At 39.0% G+C, this 20,393-nt stretch overlaps 2 protein-coding genes across 2 annotated transcripts; both read right to left on the bottom strand.

Moving 5' to 3' along the window:
• Positions 1-105: 105 nt before the first annotated feature.
• On the bottom strand, positions 106-10,680 carry top1a (DNA topoisomerase Ia). The gene is made up of 21 exons (XM_061042450.1): positions 10,526-10,680; positions 10,046-10,070; positions 8,036-8,132; positions 7,789-7,903; positions 7,339-7,391; positions 7,146-7,238; positions 6,982-7,051; positions 6,739-6,830; positions 6,519-6,634; positions 6,284-6,405; positions 6,043-6,165; positions 5,481-5,668; positions 5,249-5,393; positions 3,965-4,108; positions 3,590-3,775; positions 3,441-3,509; positions 3,126-3,240; positions 2,786-2,913; positions 1,760-1,854; positions 1,513-1,662; positions 106-1,391 (listed from the first exon to the last, which is right to left on the bottom strand). The coding sequence occupies exons 1-21, from the start codon at positions 10,556-10,558 to the stop codon at positions 1,289-1,291; spliced, it is 2,262 nt and encodes a 753-aa protein (XP_060898433.1). The 5' UTR covers positions 10,559-10,680; the 3' UTR covers positions 106-1,288.
• A 3,062-nt stretch (positions 10,681-13,742) lies between these two features.
• On the bottom strand, positions 13,743-19,586 carry cyldb (cylindromatosis (turban tumor syndrome), b). Its single transcript, XM_061042447.1, has 14 exons — positions 19,444-19,586; positions 18,744-19,248; positions 18,346-18,460; positions 17,414-17,661; positions 17,164-17,332; positions 16,445-16,577; positions 16,185-16,289; positions 15,864-15,943; positions 15,670-15,736; positions 15,454-15,586; positions 15,254-15,362; positions 15,025-15,143; positions 14,728-14,932; positions 13,743-14,305 (listed from the first exon to the last, which is right to left on the bottom strand). Exons 2-14 carry the CDS (start codon positions 19,176-19,178, stop codon positions 14,103-14,105), a joined length of 2,121 nt encoding a protein of 706 aa, XP_060898430.1. The 5' UTR covers positions 19,179-19,248; positions 19,444-19,586; the 3' UTR covers positions 13,743-14,102.
• Positions 19,587-20,393: the final 807 nt, after the last annotated feature.

Raw genomic sequence — 20,393 nt, 5'->3', positions numbered from 1 at the left:
CTCTGCCCAGGAAGAAGTATATTGTTTTTAAACTTGATTTTATAAGTTATTTGTTTAACGTTAGTGATTAAATAAAGAATCGGGCAAAAGAAATGACACCATACGTTAACTTGTAGGTTTTTATTCATTTTTCAACCTACAATGAGCTTAAAACTCAAATAAAACATGATCAAAGCTATGACGGAAGGTAAAACAAGAATAAGATGTTGACTTTACAGCTACTTACATCAAATTGCTATTCAAGAGTGGAATAGATGAACTGAATTCACATTAAATGTTACATTTCTTTATCATCCTTTACATAATTAAAAAAGACTGCCTCTATTGTAACAGATTGGTGATTTTTTGGCAAAGTGGATATCCCTCACATACCCTTCTGGAAAGCAACTTTCCTTTTACTGACTTTAAATACATTATCATAGCATTATCTTCAAGTAACAATGGGAGATCTTTCTAAATACAATTGTTAAATTAAGTTAAAAACCAGATGAAGAGAGGGCAACAAAGAGAGATTGAGAGGATGCTTGCAGCTCAAAATGAATGGTTCACATTTACACTGAAGATAGAAGTCCCTGATGGAGGCTGTAAAACAAAATATTCACATTCTGCTTGCTTAAGTAAAAATCCACATGGTTGCATTTTTTTCACCTTTTACCTGCCCCGACATCCTCTTTCATGCTTAACAATTCAACAAAGTCCAGTTTAAAATATTCACCCGAACAGATCATTTCGTTGGCCAAGGTTCTCTCACGCACACACGCACACGTCAGACACACACAAACACCTCATCACGCTCACTATTCCATTTCCTCGAAAGGCGCATGGGTGTTAAGAATTAATTTGATTTAACTTTGTCTATCAAAATATAGAATTCATTAATACATGGGAGGCTAAAATACAGAGCAAAGTGAACAAGAAAAAATAAAATGATAAAAGCATTTTTTTCTTTTGTTTGAATACAGTAGCTGTAGGACCACAGAGTTCAGTTCAGGCATTTTTTTGGAGGGAGTGAGACAAAGTTAAAATTGTCTTCCGATAACAGGGACTTTGCCTCGATGTGGGTATAGTTCAGCCTTGATGCCCGATCTCAGATCAGATGTTTAAGACTACCCACAACCCCCCTGCCACTTCAAAATGGCTTCTTTTTATCTTACCGTGTTGCCACCGTTTTCCTCTCAAACTTTCTAAAATTCCTGGCAGGTCTGGCCATCGAGTAAAATTGACTTAAGCTAAAAAACAAGTATCCAATAAAAATGGGTGTATCATAGTTAAAACCACAAATTGGGATTTAAAATTCATAGTCCTCCTCTGCCATATCGATGGCCCAGGCAAACTTCTCACGCTGCGTTTTGTTGTAGATCTTCTCCACAGGGATGCCCCACTTCTTACACCTAAGAAACAGAGAGGGGACATTTGAATGGAAAGAGGCTCCTCTTTTCGTCCTTTGTGCAACTTTGGCTCCTATTAGGGGAGTCAGTGATTCTTAACACAAGGTTACATATTGCATCTTACCAAGCCACAGAGATGCGAGGGTCCAGATAGTTAAGCTTGGAAGTGCCAAGTGCAATTTGCTTGTTCTCTTCACGATCAGTTGCCTGCACCTCCAGCTTCATAAGCTGGTCCTCTAGCCTCTCAACGGCCTTCTTCTTAGTCTCCACAGTCCTACATAACAGACACATGGCACACAATCAGAAATGTAGGAAATAGTTGGTTACCCATGAACACAGCGATTTATTCATACCAAAGTTTAGACACTTACTTTTTGGATCTTTCATCTCTTCGTACTTTAGCATCTGCCTTGGAGCTTTTCAGTTCTCTCTTGGCATCTGAGAGCTGGTCCCTTTTTGCATCAATCTAAGAAAAGTATTTGATTAGTCAATACAATGACACACACTGTTTAGGTTCTACCATGCAAAAAATCATATGCAAGTACAATAAACAGAGAAACCTGCCCATAATCTACAAGAGTATTTGTCAAGCCCAATGTTTAGGGACATTCAGATAACTGAAAAAAAAAAAAATTCTCTCCTTAAAAGATTACAGAAGGTCTTCAAGCAGACTGCCCCTGAAATCCTACTCAGTTGGTCCTTTACAGCGTGAGACTATCCCTGACTGAAGAAGCATGACGTAAAAAGAAAGCTGCTGAAGTGGCAGAGGACCAACAGAATGGCTGTACGATCCTATAATGAGAATGTTTGCGTTTATGCAACCTGTAGTTGAACAAAGAACATTCTGGCAAACAAAAATAAATTCAGCTGTTTTATTACATGCATAGAGATCTCACTGGTCCCATGCATAAGGTTTATGGTAATTTGTCAGTTGTGAGATGTAAATGTCACCCTCCTCTTATGCTCAGTGAACTTTCCTGAATATTTCCTGCTTCATTTTCACATCAGCTCAACACTGAACATTTACAAGTGGGCTAAGTCAGAGTGAAAATGTGGCTATTTGTGTTCGTACATCCTGCCCACAAACATGTCCATTTGTTTTCACATTAATATAAACTTCCATCAGGTTACTTTGAGAGTGTAAAGTCAGATGTGAGTGGACATGTTACTTTCAGAAAAGACAATGTGTCCATATTTTTATGTACGCTACACTTTTTCTCTGATTGGGTTTGAGTTCTTCCAGCATTAAATTTTCCATTTAATCAGAGACTTAGAAATAATATTTAGGAATGTGGGGCTGTGTTACAAAAAACTCACCATACATTAGAATATCAATTTACACTTTACAATCACTTTAGTTTTCTAAAAGCAATGATGTTGAGTGTTCATATGTTCACCTTAGTCTGCAGGTTCTGCATGGACTTCTCAAAGGTCTTGGGTGGAGCCCTCTGATGGTTACACAGGATGGCCACAGCCCTGTTAGCCCTGTTGTAGGACAAGATCTTGGCCGTAACGTTTTCATCCGCTAGAAAGACAGAGATTACGATCAATTCATTTTATCAGCATGCTCAATTTCAAAATTAACACCCAGGTTCAACAGTGCCTATTATCATTAACTAACATGTAATCTAATTGTCTGCTTGTTGATACTATTATTTAACCCTACGTGGGTCTGAATTGAGCTGTATGCACGTACAATTTTAAGTTTGACAATATTTGACTCAACAGGACACGAACCGTTTGTGAGCGCCTTCAGCTGCTGTTGCAGGGTGATTGAAGCGTTGTAGGTACGGAAAACTTTGGCAGTCAGTCCGTCCATCAGCTCCTGAAGATGTTTGTTCAGAACAGAAGTCTGGAGGGAGCAATGAGAAGTACAGCTTTAAAAAGATATCAGTGTTAAGAATAAACACAGCTAGCTCTAAGACTAGACAATTTTAGTATCTATTGAATAAACATCTGTGCAAAAGGGAACTCTACCTGTTCCAGTGTAGAAACCTGATATGGTCTCTAGCTTCCTCTCACACACATAATACATAGTAATACTTTGCTTACATTCAGGCGGTCAAACAGGTCGTCATCAGGCTCCTTGTTCTCCATAAACAGCTGAAGATTCTTGAATACCTAAAGGAACAAGACATGATTATACAACTGCAATGTTTGCACACTTTAAAGAAACTAAAATAAAGCTATCCACTCCTTACCCTTTTCTCCACAGGTACTTTGTTGTAGTAGCGGATGGAGTCTTTACCAAGGAAGTCAAATTCCACCACAAACTCCTGACCGTCGTTTTCTGGATAGAGTTTGATGTGTTCGACTCTTACAGAGCAGCAGCCCACAGTGTCTGCAGTCTCTCCTTCCTCCTTCTCATTACCCGCTCTCAAAGCGAGCTAGAGCACACCAGGACAGTAGGATTAGAGCTGGCTTATACAGCTATTACTCTCACTGCAGCTAATGTTTAAGCACCTGCTAAACCCTGCTCACAAAAAACAGTCATTATTCAAAAAACAATTACACTGCATTAACTCTATCAGCTATATAAACTTATGGACAATGTCAACAGTAATCATCCACCTCACCTTGTCGATGAAGTAGAGAGCCACAGCCCGCTGTCTGATCCGCATCTCCTTAGACTTCCAGTCCTCGCGATATTGGGTTCTGATGCGGTCAACACATTTCTTCAGTCTACGAGCGGTTTCATATTTCTGCCAATCCTTCTCTCCCTGCAGACAACAACCAGTGTTTAAGAATGAGTCTCGGATAAACTAATGGTTTAGATGGAACTCTTTTGCATTTACAGAAAAAATAAAACATCCAAGCTTATGAGCTCAGATTAAATAATGGAGCCATTATCTGCACAGCAATATAATGTGCTGATGAAATATGAATGAAAAAAGGAAAATCACCACGCTTACTAAATCCAACTTGTTGTTCTTATTAGCGTACTGCACTTATTTAAGGAATTACTAACATCCTTCTAATAAAAAAGGTGAATTTGTAGCTCCAACATTTACATTCCAGGAGAGAAACTAACTAAACTGATATAAAAGATCTGAGTCAAAAGAAATAATCTACAAATGCTTCACAGGCTACATGGGAGCTCGGCCCATTTGCTCCTGTAATAATTCTAATAATAATAGTGCTTTAAATCCATTAAATAAACCATATCCAGGGGCTCAGATGGCCTAGCAGTAAGGTCGAGCCCCATACAGAGGCTGCAGTTCTCCAAGTGGGTTCAAGTCTGACCGGCAGCTCCTATCCTGCATGTCTTTCCCCAAGCTCCTAATTTCCTACTCTATTCACTGCCCTATCTTAATAAAGGCAAACAAAAAGTACATTCTAGCATTAAAAAAGGGAAGGTGTGTGGGGGGGGGGGGCCTCAGGGAAAGCTTCTAGGTTGGATATTTGAAAAAGTCAGAGTTATTGTAAACAAATGAGTTAAGTACTCAGGTCTATACCATAAGCAGCAGTAAGTAGTTATATCCTGCTGCAGAAACACAATCCTAAAGTCTAAGTCCTGCACTGATAATTACTTGAGTAAAGTGAACTAAGAAAAAAAAGGCTGAAAGACCAGCACAAGTAGAGTTCTTCAAATGTCCAGAGTAATGACTGAACTGTTAGTGCAAGGCAGCTATTGGGTTTCCACTGACACTAGTTTAAGATAAATAAGGAGTTTTTGGAGCTGCAAATCATGCAAAGCTGCTAAGTTTCACAGACTAACAACACAAAAGGTGAAAAAGAGTATAACATAAGATAGTTAAGGCCTAACAGCAAGAACCGTATTCCATGCATCAAAGGAACATTGGCTAACCCATTTTCAAACCAGGTCAAAAGCACATTGTAGTGCAGAACCACCAACCCACCTTGATCCGGGAGCTGGGGTTCAGCATGATGTACTTAATGGAGCCTTGAATGTTCTCAGTCCACGACACCAGCCAAGTCACCTTGTTGTCATGACGAACCTCTTTCCACTTTGTGCCTGGAGGAGGCTCAGGGTGCTTGGAGTCCCTACGAGGAGCACATTTCAATATTACATCGTTTAAGACATTAGTTCATTATCAAAGGGTGAAAACAACAAAAAAAGCTATCACTCACTTGCTGCAGTTGATGATGATGTCTTTAGGCCTGATGCGCCGCTTAAGCATTCCCATCTTAGGATGGTCTCCACGGCCCCGGAACAGGCCTGGGGGCTCAATGCGAAAGTTAGCAATACGTTCCCTGTGGTTGTCCATGATGCAGAAGCCATACTCCTGCAGCAAGCGCTCATTCTCCTCCTTGATTTTCTTTAAATAGAAGGAGAAAAACTCACATCACAAATCCAGTCTGGTAAAGGTCAATCATTTGAACAATCACGAAAATATCTTACTATGCCAATTTTATTCTGTATTAGACCGTCATATGGCAACTCCAAATTATTCACTGTTCATTTACTTAATGTTTCATTCCACTCCTTAATGGAGAAAAAAACAATTATGTTAATATTATTTACAAACAAATCTGCCAGAAGCCTTTAATATCAATAACACTTTCAACAACAGTCAACAAGGGTGACATTGTCTGATTGAGTTTCTGGTAACTTATTGGGTCACCCATTCAACTCTTTCATAATGCAAAGACTGTCAAATTATTTTGATACAATTCATATATAGAAGCTGACCAGTTTGTCCTCCTTTGTCATGGCCTTCCTGGCTTCAGATTGCGCCTTGAAGTAGTCACTCATCTCAGTGAAATTGCACTTCTTCAGGTCTGTGATCTTCCCCTTCTCTTCTGATGACATTTCCTAAAAGAGCAAATTAAGACACTCAAACATGAACCTTTCGACGGTTACTGTGGAGCTCCAAACAGAGATTTTTTTTTAATCTAAAGTCTAGTAATGTAATACTGATGTTTTTTCTAACCTTCTTCCAATCTTTGAAGAAGTTTTTGCGGAAGATGTCCTTCGTTGTGTACTCGTGGTCGAGCATTTTGGCGAAGAATGTTGCCACCTCTTCTGCTTCTGGACTGAGCTTCATGTGCTTACCTTTAAAAAAATTTTTTTTTTTTTAAAAGTGTTTGGTCAGCCACTGAGAAGACTTAATTCTCCAAATAAGCCAGGGATAGAAGTTAACTCGTCCAGTGTGACAACAAGCTTACCATCATAGTAAAATTTGACATTGCTGGGCAGAGGTTCATAAGGAGGAGCAAACACAGGACCTTTGTGTTCCAGAAACTTCCATTTGGAGCCATCTGTGTATCTCTCTTCTTCCCACCTGTAATCACATTAACAAAGAAACGTTGAATAATCTAGAGAACATAGTATATCATTACACACAATACATTCACAGCAAAGTAATGGTAGACTTTAATAACTTACCATTTCCACTTCTCTTCTGGCTCTTTCTTCGCTTTCTTTTTTCCATCAGCGACTTCTCCTTTTTTGTTTTTTGTCTTTTTGGACTTTATGTCCTAAAAAAGGGAACAATGTAAAAACATCTTAGTATGAAAACTGACATGTTCTTCAGGTGCTCTCGTTTTGTGCCTCCAGTAAAAGAAAAGGAGGACCCCTCTGTCTTAGGTAGTGACTCTATAAAAATCCTTAAATGTATATGATGCTTACCTCATTCGGTTTCCTTTTCTTGGCCTTCTTGTCATTTTCAACCTTTATTTTTTTGGGCTTGAATTCAGACCTGAGAGATACAAATGAGGTCACAGACAACCATACAAATAATCCGGCTATAACAGCAAACATATGGAAGTTATCTAATTGCAAAGGTAACTCACTCATTGTCATCATCCCGTTCTCTTTTCAGAGACTTCTCAAGTTGGGGAGAGTGGTAAAAATTCTCTTCAGGCTCAGACTTCACATGTGGAGGGCTGCAGAAGAGAAAACGTTAAAAATCAGATATAGATACTGATCAAATCGACTTCTGGTGGCTCAATGTAACACTTCATCGAAATGCAAAGGGTGCTATACCTGGCGAAGCCATTCTCTTTTTCCTTTTTCACTTTACCATCAAGGGACTTCATCTAAAAGGGGAAAAAACAGTTAAAAAAACTTTGTCAAACAAATAACAGTTTCATTCAATGTGGATTAACTACTCGTCATGTTACGCAATTACCTGCATCTGATATAAAAAAATATCAATCCATATGTAGACAAGTTGAGGATATTCTTTTTATCAAAGTACGCCAACTCTAACAAAATGTTTTCTGGCTGCTTGACACAAACTTCAATGATGTGGCCATTTTATCCCCCTTTACATTCAGCTACCAGTTGAAATAACTGAGGGCTATGGACATTAGAATTATTATTTGACAGTAAAATACTTCTTAACCCTGGACCCTTCAATCCCATCGTTACATGGACAACCAGACTACACAACTACATGTGCATTTTGAAATAAATGACGAGCATGTAATTAACCTTCTCCTCCTTCCTCTTCTCCTTGTGCTTGTCCTTGTATTTGTCTGTGCTGCCATCTTTGTGCTTCAGCTTCTCCTTGTCCCTGTGTTTTTTGTCAGAGGACTCCTTGTGATCACTAGAATATTTAAGACATACAAAAAGACAATTAATGGTTTTAACATACTCCATTAAATACAGATAAACCAAGTGACCTGGTTGCATAGCTTGTTGCCTTTTGGGCATTTATTAGAAGTTGAGTTCTACATACCCGTTACCATGCTTTGATTTCTCTCGCTCCTTGTCCTTCTTGTGGTCCTTATGTTTGTGTTCCTTGTCTTTGTACTTGTCTTTATGCTTGTGAGAGTCTGAGGAAGAAAACAGTCACTTTCTTTACAAGAGAACACAACATTCAAACAATCCCACAATGGACAATAAATAAAGGATTGTGATGTATCAATGTAAAGGTGGTAGCACAGTGTACTTCTGTACACAAGTATCAAGTAAGACAAAAAACATGTACTCTCATTAATAGGATGCTAATGCCAAGACTCAGATAAGACAATGCTCACCACCAAATCAGAAGAGCCCCACCCACATCATTCAAAACAAATTTAATTGTTTCAAATGAGGTCTTAACATGCATAAAAATCTCAACATTACGTGGTGTGTAGACTAAACAACTATTGCACAGTAGCATAGCACCTCCTGCTGCCAGTATGTGCGTCATTCTTTACGACACAATACGAAATGGCAGGCAAGTTGATACATGTTACTGAACACAAAAAAATCATTCAGACGGCATTTGTCAAAATTCAAGAGCAGTCCTTTGCTCACCAAAGTGTCACGAATGACAAAGCTAAAAGATGAAGAGTCACAAACACAGCTGACAGCAAACTGCTAGACGACAAACGGCTACTAGGAAAATATCCACGTTCAAAGAAATATCAATGTTAGCCATGTCTAAATGTTGTGCACTTTAAGGTGAAGCTACTGTAATTTATTTGTACAATTAAGGCTTTCTATTGTTGTGTAGACCACCTCTTATCTCGACAACACATGTACTTTTCATCCAGTATATGAAATGATAGAACTGACTTGTAACTCTAAGCTAAATGTGTGTGTTACGTCTTCATTAACAGCCCTTCCCTGTACTCCTTCATGGTACTGAGGAGATACTCGAACGCATATGTCAAAGACTCTCAGTTGATGGATGAAATACTGTAAGGCTGAGGAAATGTTATATATATATATATATATATATATATATAGGGAAATTCAAATGTCACAATCGTAATAATTAATAATCAATAATCACATAAGTGGGCTAATAGCTTCGTATAAATCTAGAATTATCAATGCACAAAATGACAAATCTAACCCAGACAAGTAATCTATCGTATGTGGTTTTTGCATTTTCTACTACTAAGTCAACACAGTTAATAGTTCATTGTTTTTATAATATTCAATTATATATCATGTTATTCAGGATCACTGATTTAAAAAGTATAGTAGTAAAATAAGTCTTATATACATGGTTTCTTTGTTATTGTCACCTTGAAATGTTATTTAAAGAACTTGAAAAATAAGATAAAAACATGAAGATGTTCAGTTTTACATAAAGATACCAACAAGACTATTCTATATGGTTATTTATTTGACTCGCAGTGTGATGATTCACTGTAATCATTGATTTATTTGCTACTTTGTAAAACGTAATCTAACTTAATACAGTCTCCCTTTCCCAGTAGGCTATAAGGAAACTAGTCCCTTTAACTATAATGAAAAAAAAGCACCTAAAGCAGCCAAAAGGCGTTTTAATAGCGCTTTTCTCTACAGCTAGACACTTCGTGGTCAGCACATGGTATCTTAGCGGCGCACTGTGTCTCCTCCTCACAGCCATCTGCACCTCACAGCCTGGGTTCAGCTCGCAGTGCAGTCAGGCCGCTTCACAGAAAAAGAAAATGGCGCAGAGACTAAGTCCTCAACCCCCAAACCCTCACTTTCAGATGGCAAATACGGCATAAAAACCAAGCAAACAAGATTTTCTAATACGATGAACTGATAAAACACCTCCGGGTGTGTTCAAGTAATGACTCGAATCAAGAAAATATTAAGCGGAAAAGCTTTTATTAGGGCTCCCATTTGAACAATAGGAGCCTATGAGTGAGACAGAGGACTTAGTCTCTGGACGCCATTTCTGTCCTCTACAGAAAACTAAGGCAACGTTACATTTGTTCAGGGAAACTGGTTAAATAACTCACGTTTATCACAAACTTACCATTAAAACGCGATCCTGAGTCAACCTGAAAAACCAAAAAACACATGGATGTTAAATTTCGTAGTTGCTAACCAGTCGGCTAACTAACTTTGAACTTGCTGGATAGCAGAGCGACAGACTGCTAGCTCCTGGCTAAGCTAGCTTGCTACGCTGGTTGATATTATGGCTTAGCTGATACCGACACTGCTACTGCTAACACTGGCTACTACAGACAAGACCACTGTGGGTGTAGCGTATTCCTGCTTTCTCTTTATGTTCATACTTCAACAACAAACCTCAAATCAAACTCGGCTCTAACTTTCTCTGACTTAAAGAATACAAATGTGTTAAAGCGTGTCAGCAGGCTGTTCACAACAAAATGAGTTACTCGGCTAACGCTAGCAAACACTATTCACAGTCAGCTAAGTTACCCTGTCACAACCAAGACGAATAAAACCATAACAGGAAACTATGTCCATTAACTATCATTGATGGAATTACCTGGTCCTCACTGTGGGAATGATCCCCACTCATTTTCGGGTCGTTTTGTGATTTAAAATGTAAAATGAGTAACGTGTGGCCTCAGCACACACCGGGTAGGAGATGCAGCCAGAATGAAGAAAAGACACAGTTGTGTAAGAGAAAGAAGTCCCACTTGTATTCGAATGCGCATGCGCATTAATTTAAATGGTTGAGGCTTCGTAGCTCCTCCTCTTCTGAAAACATGTTCTCCCAGGCACTACGGTTGTCACACAGTGTTCTGTAGGTGACACAGAAAGCAGGAACACGATCTGGTCCTGGTAAAGAGGAAACTTGTTAGTCCGAATCAGTATGTTGTACGATTAACCCGATAAGTAACTGAGAGCAGCTCTTTGTGCATATAACTCTTAATAATAGGCCTAATATTGATGACAGAAACAAATAATATATCATCAACATGTCAGAGGACGGCTGTCCTTCATTGTGGCCCATTCAACCAGGTAATTTATTGAACATATCAAGTTACACCTCTTAGTTCGTCCAATGACAGATTGGGTGAAACAATTGAATAATTATAAGAAATTGACATTCATACTAACACAACATCTATGGCTGTCATCAAGGCAGACTATTAAAGGAGTCTGTCCTGCGCCCCACCCCACCTTGAGTGCATCCAGGCCTATCAACATAACAAATTAAAGGCAACAAGCTTCATGCTGATGATGACAGGAGATTTTTTAAATTAATCAGATTATTTTAGCAAGGAAAACCCCAAGGAGACCGAAGTCTCTTTTCTAGAGCTGCCCTGCAGCAATACAATAATTAAAAAAAAAGAATAACATACAAATAATTGCAAATACATTCATGAACAGACAGATTTATGCATAACCCATGCCCTGGTTCACTTTTAAAGCAGTTGCAATTATTTTCCTTTAGTAGTTCAGACACTCTTTTAAATGCCATATGATAGAGAATGCAGCTTAGCCGTCATTTAAAAAAAAAAACCAATCCACATAGTAGGTGCAACAACACTAAAAGCATGTCTTCCCCATTCAGCTCTAACCCTTGGTACTTTTTAAAGTGAATGTCTGTTTTAGAATAACATTTCTAATAAAGTGAATGTCTGAAGTGAATGTCTGTTTTGGATTCATTTTAAAATTCCTCACGTATTAGTCTCATGATAAATTGCCTTGGTGGTTCTGTTGAGATAATAGTAAAACGTGTTGGGTGCTGGTGGCTCAGTGGTTTGTGCGCGCGTCCCATGTATGGAGGCTGCGGTCTTCCAGGCGGGCAGCCCGGGTTCGGGTCCATCCTGTGGCTCTTTTCCTGCATGTCGTTCCCCACTCTCTCTCTCCCCGCTTTCTGACTCTATCCACTGTCCTATCTCTCAAATTAAAGCCCAAAAATAAACCTTTAAAAAATAAAAATAAAAAAAAGTTAAAGGTGTTGTGTTTTTTTCAGGGAGTTTTTCCAACACAGCCTTACAAACACAAGTAGTTTTTTGTCATGGGGTTTTTAAAATTATGTAGCCTATTTGTTGTAGTTGCTTTCAACACAACCATGTTGAAAAAGATTTTTGATTAAATCAATCATGTGTGTTTTTGTTATCAACTTTTCCCAGGCACACTTACCTGCTGGTATGAACAAGCATACTTGATTAAGGTAACTTGATGACTTGATATTTGAGGAGCGCATGATGATGAAAACTTGTTTCTGTCCACAAGAGGGCATTACAGTCCATGGGCACATTATACAATTCGCCTGACTTCACAGAATCTCAAAGCACCACATGAATATTTAGTTCAGACTTATAACTAAGATGTTCGTGATTTGACTAAACAAAAAAATCCACACTGTAAAGGGTTTAAAATAAATTCAACAGGAGGTTGACTATCTTCTGATGGGTTTTTATATTGAATATATTAATGTAATATACTTATATGAGATAGATAGTTTTAAATGTGCAGTTACATTACAGATAGCTGTGCAAGTTCAGTGATTACATGTGTTAAAGTGCAAATAAGTGTGCAGACATGTTATCAGCTCATTTGAACAGATGTCATAACTAGACAATTTGCATTTACCTGCGGAAAATGCGTGGGAATGCTGACCGCTGAAATGTTTTGCAAAACACTGCTGAATGAAGAAGAATCAGCAGAAACAGCTGAAGGACAAGTAGAAGATGTAGAAGAAGAGGAAATAGAAGAAGAGTAGTAGTAGAAGAAGAAAAAGTACACCACCACTGAAGAAGTCGGAGCAATTCAGGGTTAAGTGTCTTGCGGACATGTTGCCCAGCTGGTGATTGAACCCTCGACCTTCCAGTTGAGAGGCGACGACTCTGCCAACTGAGCCACAGCCACCCTTGTAGAACATGAAGAAGGTAGTAGAAGAGGCAGAAGATACTGCATAAAGACTGCTTAAATGCAGTCAGACAATGAGAAAAAGGGGAAAACGTCTCCCTATTGAGTGCTCATTTCAAGGGCTTAAATTAAGAGTTGGTGGCTGAATGATGATTTTGTGAGCAAGAGCACAAACGGCTGAACGCGTTGAAAACTATGTATTACAGCATTCCCACTAATAAAGATTTGGATAACAATAGTGTGAATGCTGTATTACAGCATATCCACTAATGAGTGGATACACTGATCAAGTGAAATTGAACGTGCAAGGATAACGTGCAAACTTTACAGGAGGAGAACAGGTTTCAATTTGAAATTGACAGAGATGATCAGGGTGACTGTTCACTTTTGTAAAGACTTATTGATTTCAGTAGAATATATTTCCTGTATCCGTCCTTGTGACGGCAAAGCTGAACCATTCTGTTGGAGAAGGTGCTCCCCTGTCTGTCCAGCAGGTGGTGCAGAGGGTGATCAGGAATAACCATAATGGATAAGTTTGTTCAGTGTCCTCCTGTCTGTCTCCTTTACAGATGAGTCCAGCTTGTAATTTAAAATGTAATAAACCTGTAAGAGTTACAATATTTTGATCTTATCTTTGTATGATCCATTGTTTTGTAAATGCCATTGATTTTTAATTTTATTGCTTTAATATTAATTAATAGATCTACCGATACACACTTGTTAAATCTACACACAGTGTACTTGTTTGAAGTAGGCTACAACTTAGTATACATGTACTTAAAGAATTTAAGATGTCCTTTAAGCTTTAAACATGAAATGCAACATGTTATTATATTTAACTACCAACAATTTTGCAACACCGCACAAAAAAAGTCACCAAGTGTTCAAGAAGACTTTAATTTATCAAATAACTGGCAAACACACATACAAATGAGGCAATAAAAACATATTTAAATTTGCTTTAAAATTCTTGAATAAATAATCAGAGTAACATCATACTGCTCAGTTCCTCTCCTTACATCAACACCAACTTTAACCACAATCATTCAAAGACAATCTCTGTACAGTATTGTTTTGCACTTCAATAATATTGTTTTTTGTCCCTCAAGTTAAAATCATCCATTTCAGGTCCCGCTGTATGGATGCAATAACAAACACAAAATGTAACTGATTCAGCATATATGCAAGGTTATCAAGGCACTGTTATGGGAACAGTTTGTCCTCATCCTCACAGGCCTTTACTCCTGATGGTTTGTCTTTGACAGTGGCTTGGTTGGGCTCTGGTATAAAAACATGTAAGAGTCACACAGCAGCCGTTGCACTAGTTCAGGAGCCTGAGTGGGGTCAGCTCGAGCCAGCTCTTCCTCTGGCTGGATCAGGAAGTCACCCAACTCCGGACAAGCCCTGATCTCTGGAATATTATAACCATGTTGATCATCGCCTATAAGAAAGAGTCACTTTTGGATTAGACATCAGCTTGAGAAGAGATAAAGACTAGTCCATAGACGTCAGAGTGGGGCTTTATCTTAAACTGTAGAGACCTTCTTATCAGTGAAGGCAATCACGGGGGAACATTTCTAAGAGAGGCAAAGCAAGGCAGAATTTTTCCTTGCCACTGTTACTTTGCTAAATTTTGCCAAGTGCTGTGCTCATGATGCATTAATGTTGGGTCTTATAAATAATAAATAATATAAGAAAGAGTACCGTCTGCTCTTTTTATAAAGTGTCTTGAGATAACATTTGCATTATTGATTGATATTTGTAATTGTACAATGCCGCCATTTAAATATTTCTTGTTTTGGCCAAGAAACAACTTATGCAATCAAATTACACAGAAATAATAATAGCTGGACTCTATCTTACCATATCTATCTGCCATGCTGTCAAAGAAGAGCCAGGAGTGAGGATCAGAGCCATACTTGACAAAGGACACATAGTGGCTGGTGTGAATGCAGAGTACAGCAAACAGCTGCATCATGTGCCTGGGCACAGAGGTATCAGCAGCCACATCTGCTGGTACTGCTAGAGCTTTGGGGGAGTGAGCCTGGCGCAAGGGATGGGTGTGCACCTTTAGAGAAATATATAAAGTAGTTAGGTTTACAGTATAAGTTAAGTTAGTGGGGAACTTGATACTGAACTGAAAATGGCCATCTGGCTTACCTGTGCGTTGCAGGTAGAGCAGTACTGTTTGATTCTCCCTGGCTGCAGCTTGCGATCTGGTAAACACTGAAGACACTCGTACTCTGCCAAATGTCCACAGATGAAGCATTCCCTTGGGGCTGTAAGGAAACGTAGGAAACACATAAGCACCTCTGAGCACTTCAAAAACAATGCACTGAGTTCAAATTGATTGTATTACATATCAAAGGGGATTATGTCTGTTTCTCACAGTTGTAGAGAAGATCAGTGATGTCCAGCTCAGTGGAGGGGATGATGTGTGAAAACATCTTGTACTTGTTTCCAAACCTTGGCATCTGCACCATTAAACAAGATGGCACCTGATGGACCAATCAGAAAAGCAAAGTTGTAGTTAGAGGAATTTGAAGAGGAATTAAACCACTTTTGATGGTAAGAGGAGTACACACTCACCTCTTCAAACTTGAGGTCACCTGACATGCAGGATGTATCAAGAAGCTGTTGAACAGTGGGCAGCTGTCCCATCTGTTCTTTTTCCAGAAAGATCTGGAAGGTGTAGGTACCCTGAGATGTTTCACTTTTTGATCTGAAAAGAAGCTGATTTCAGGACTCAATTTTTCAAAGTCAAAGAGGAATAAATATTGAAGACACAGTGGCTCAGGATCTTACTTGAGCTTGAGCAGAGGCTCCATGCAAAGCACCTTCTGAAAGAGGACGGTGATGAACTCCTCTGGGTCTGCAATGAAGTAAAGCAATACAAACATAAAATACTGGAATGGCATGCTTTATTTTGGTGCAAAGCCAAATGCTTCCTATTAAAATGTGTGTTTGTAAAAGTGTATATTACACATTTGGGTGTGTACCTTTTTCATCTGTTTGGAATGTGTCACAGCCAAGCTGTGTACGGAAATGCATCACACTCTCAGCAGGCACAAACCCTTGTCTGAAATAAATACAAGTGGTATCAGTAAATAAAAAAAGAATTTAAAAATTGGAGTTTCTGTATAAATAGAACCTATCAACATGCAACCTTTCACTCGCCTATTTTGGCTCATGTAAATAAAAGATCCCTATCACTGAACCAGGCAGAACTTGTTTACCAGTTGAGATTATGTAAAATGTCCTGCTTTGAATGTTCTGCAGAAACAATTATGACACAAACTAGTTTTAGACGGTGTATTTACCTGCGTAAACGGCTGACTATTTTCCTAAGAGTGCATGTTACAGGTCGCTCTGTGTCAGCAGGATTCTGGCAGATATTATCCAGGGTCACAGCGGAGGTGAACAAACTGAAGAGAGAAAAACACATTGTTTATTTAAGTTCATGATGCTCCTTAAGTTGTACATGATGTCCTCTAAATAAAATGACTTCAGATAATGAAAGATCAAATCAGATTTGGGCTGAACAGTGCTCTACTTGAGGATAGGTTAGAACAGGTTTTACCTAAAGAGTGTTGCATCAAGGTAACAGGAGTTGATGTGTCCCTGAATCCCTTTCATTTTTCCTACCAACAAAGACACAACCTCTGATTCGGGGACAGGTGGTGCATCCCCGTCCGAGTCCTCAAAAGTAGGAACTGAAAACAGCAAACAAGTCAATTAAAACAGAGGTTCACATGAAAAGTCAATTTGAGAAACCTTTATTTGCAGCAGCCCTGATTGACTTAAACAGAGCCATCACTTTGAATAGTTTTATCAGTGAGTATTTAAAGTGAGTATTTATTTTTCTGAATTGACTGGGATGGGGATTAATACAGACACTGGCAGTAATAGGTGAACAGTGCAACCTGTCAGAATGATATATCTCTTCACAATCTCCTTATCGAAGCACAACAGTGCCAATTTGAAGTTAATTAAACCAATTCAAAAGCATGATTGATGGCCTTATGTGTTCAGTGGGGATTCACACTTCAACACAATGCCAAATTCTTAACATCTCGTTCTGTGAGGTTGTGTCATCATTTAGCCACAACGTTTTTTTGTAATTACATAATGCTGGCACGCTGATGAACAGAATCATGTTCAGCTTTGCTAAGTGCTTCATTTTATTTGATCTACTAAGAAGTAACATATTGTAATTTATCAGTAAAATCTAATGCTTTGACATGTACATTTAAACTGTTAGTGTATGCGTGTTCCATCAAAGTAGGAGAAGTATCTTACCTGGAGGTGTTTCGATGGGTTTTGTGGTCTCTCTTCCTGTAGAGGAGTGGACGAACCTGCTATCGGGGCTGCACTTTGTGATGGGAACAAACAGAGCTCGGCTTCCCTTGCAGGTGAAATATCTCTGGCTTCCATACTTCCCATCAGAGCAGCCGTTTACGTCATAGTCCTAGAGCAATCAAAATAATCACTTATGAGGACTTTGTGACCACTGAAAATTAAATAAAATGATGAAGAATTAGCAACTTACCAATTCTATCCCAGCCCATTCACCACTCTTTCCTACAGGGACCCCCAACCATCGGACCACCCCATACACTGTGACCCCTGTGTTGGAAACCACCTCCACCATGGATCCAACCTCCAAAGGCACAGGAGATATGTTTGAACGTTGGCTTTGAATGACACTCTGCTCTGTCTGGCTCTCTCTCACTTGTCTTGCTCTTGATCCTATGTTTGGCATGGAGTTTATGCGCGTCACTGCTTTTCTGTTTAGACCTAAGGAGAGGTGTGGAGGGATAGTGGGAAGGCTGATAGTTAGAAAGTCACATGACATTTCTTTCTTGCTCATCACATGCTGCTTCATCAGATTGACCTCAGGCACATGGCTCAGGTATAAATATGAGGTATGTAGAAAGCTCAGGGTTCACAATGTGCAAAACGCAAGACCATTTGACAAATCTATCTGTTTGCATTCCTGTGAAACAGGACCAGTTTTTCTAGTTGGGTACTGGGATGCTTTTTTCTGCAGTCACAAGATTTTTCTAAATACTTTCTATGGCAACATTACATTCACTGAATAGAATAAGGGGACTACAGAATTATTATTTTTGAGCAAAAAAAACCTTTTCATTGGTCTTTTTTTTTTAAAACAAGGATTCACTCAATGAGGAAGAAACAGTTATACACTTATAAAATCACTGTTTCAATCTCTGGCCCCTCCAGCCTGCATGTCATAGGGTCTTCAAGCAAGATACTGAACCCCTTTTACATTTCAGTCTGTGGATGTGTGTGTGTGGATGGTTGAATGTTGGCATGCAGTTCCAAGTGCTTTTAGTTGTCAGAAGACTGAGAAGGTGCTATACAAAAACAGTTTATTTATAATTGTATAATCCTAAAGACATCACTTCCAAGTATATTTTTGTTAAATAATGCAAAATGTTGACTGAACAGTTTACTTACCCCCACATTGCAGCCCTAGAGGAAGAGAAGAGGATGGGACAACCTGGATTATATCTGCAGCACTGAAGAGGGGCAAGGGAGCAGATTTTTTGGATGACAACTTGTGATCATTGTCCTATGAGAAAGGCAAATAAAAAAAAAGAAACACAACACACAGATTATCAGTTTTTGTCAGTGTGGACATCGTCCACAAATAACATGAAGAGTCACATTTCTCTGACAATCGCTTGACTGATAAAGAAACTGTTATTTAGAGATGATGTTGTCATCTGTGCTATTAAGTTTTTTAAGTGTTTGTGTATCTGCAATTATTAGCTTCTGAAAAAACAACAACTTACATTTGAAACACGACATGTACTCTCAACACTGCAAATAATAACCGAAACAACTTCACCCACCACAAATTCCACCTCAAAGCCAAGCATCTGCAGGTCCTCTTTGTTCTCCTTCTTCCCAATTTGCATCAGGTTCTTCACCAGCGCAGGCATGTGTCCCTTCTTGTACCTCAACACCACCAGGTCATCCTGAGACAGCTCACAGATAGCTGAGAAAAGCTGGGGGTTACACAGCAGCTCCAGGCGTTTGCTTACGGAGGTAACGAAGAGGAACAGCTGGGCCTGGTGGCGGGTCAGAGGGTATGTGTCCTCTCTCGCCACGACACCTCCGCTCTTGGGGCTCCCGTTGCTGCCGCTGTACAGCAGCCCCATCAGCTCCCCCCGCTGTGTCTCTGCCTCTACACGACCGATACATCCACGGTAAAAGCCTTTCCTCGACTTCCCACGAATCACAATGAAAAACTTTTCTGTCAGGCTTGCTTTACTTTTGGGCTCCATTGGAACTGTTTCCTCCAGTATAGTTTTTTCTAAGCAGGTTTTGTACTGTGGAAGCAGAAGGATAGTCAACCTGTGGAAACACATGAGTGGTCATCATTAGGCTAGCCTTCTTAATACATGCGAGACAATAGATAACATGCATAAACATTGACTCTATGACAGCCTTAAAACATACGAGCTGCTATTTTACGTTAGGCTACTCGAGTTTCTTATTAAAAACACTGAAAAGTTGGTAAAGGTTTTCATTAGTCCGTATATCACTCACTGTGTTAATTTGTCAACAGCTTACTCCGCCTCGTTACTTCTTTGCTGACACATAAATCCTACACAAAAAATGGTAACTCCGACTCTGACAGCTCGCTTCCTCTTCATCACACTCCTGTGTGCGCCAACCTGCAGGCATTTAAATAGTGACCTGCCTGCGACCGTCAACGCCCACATAAGCGTTCAATCTCCCCGCCTTGAAATTGCTTTATTTGAGTTTATTTGTGCAAATATACACTGTATTTTTGATTAGAAATGGGGGATATTGTTGACACTATGTTTTTTCCTGAAAGTATCTGTTGGGTTCACTTCGTAGCAACAACAGCCTATGAAAACTAAACTTATTTCAAGAGTGCAGGCTACTGTATTTCAACTGGAAGTCTAGATGGAATTAATTCAACAAAGTTGAAAAGTTTGTTTGTAAGTTTTCTCATTGTTTATGCAGGGATATGGCTTTAATATGATAACGATTGTCTGTCTTTCCACAAGTGTACACAGTGTACATTCCTATTATTTAATTTAATACCATATATTTCTCCTTATAATTAATATCTGTAAATATGTTGTTGTTGTTTTTTTACTTTTTGCTGATTCTAGGCTACTCCTCTTTTTTTGTGCTGTAACAACAACAGTTCTCCCTAGTTGGACTAGCATTAAATTGCATTTCCAAATTCAATGATTTTTATAAGCCTTTCAGCAGCACAGGCTACATTACTGTATGCAGTGACACATTTTTTTTTAATCAGTCTCATGACCTATGACTCGTGTCTTTCACAAAACTCCAGTTTGCTTAATTTCACAGTAGATGTTTTGATGAAATCAAGGGTCCCTTTGCTGGTTGGTTGGGCTTCATTAACATTTTGAGAAGGACAGGGAGGTCACCATTTCCTATTGTATATTATGACTGCAATATTATTCATCAAAATAGGCCTATATGTATTTACAAGCTTT

Source organism: Labrus mixtus, chromosome 7 (genome assembly GCF_963584025.1).
Source record: "Labrus mixtus chromosome 7, fLabMix1.1, whole genome shotgun sequence".
NCBI classification, from domain to species: domain Eukaryota; kingdom Metazoa; phylum Chordata; class Actinopteri; order Labriformes; family Labridae; genus Labrus; species Labrus mixtus.
This window is presented reverse-complemented; position numbering and strand designations above follow the sequence as displayed.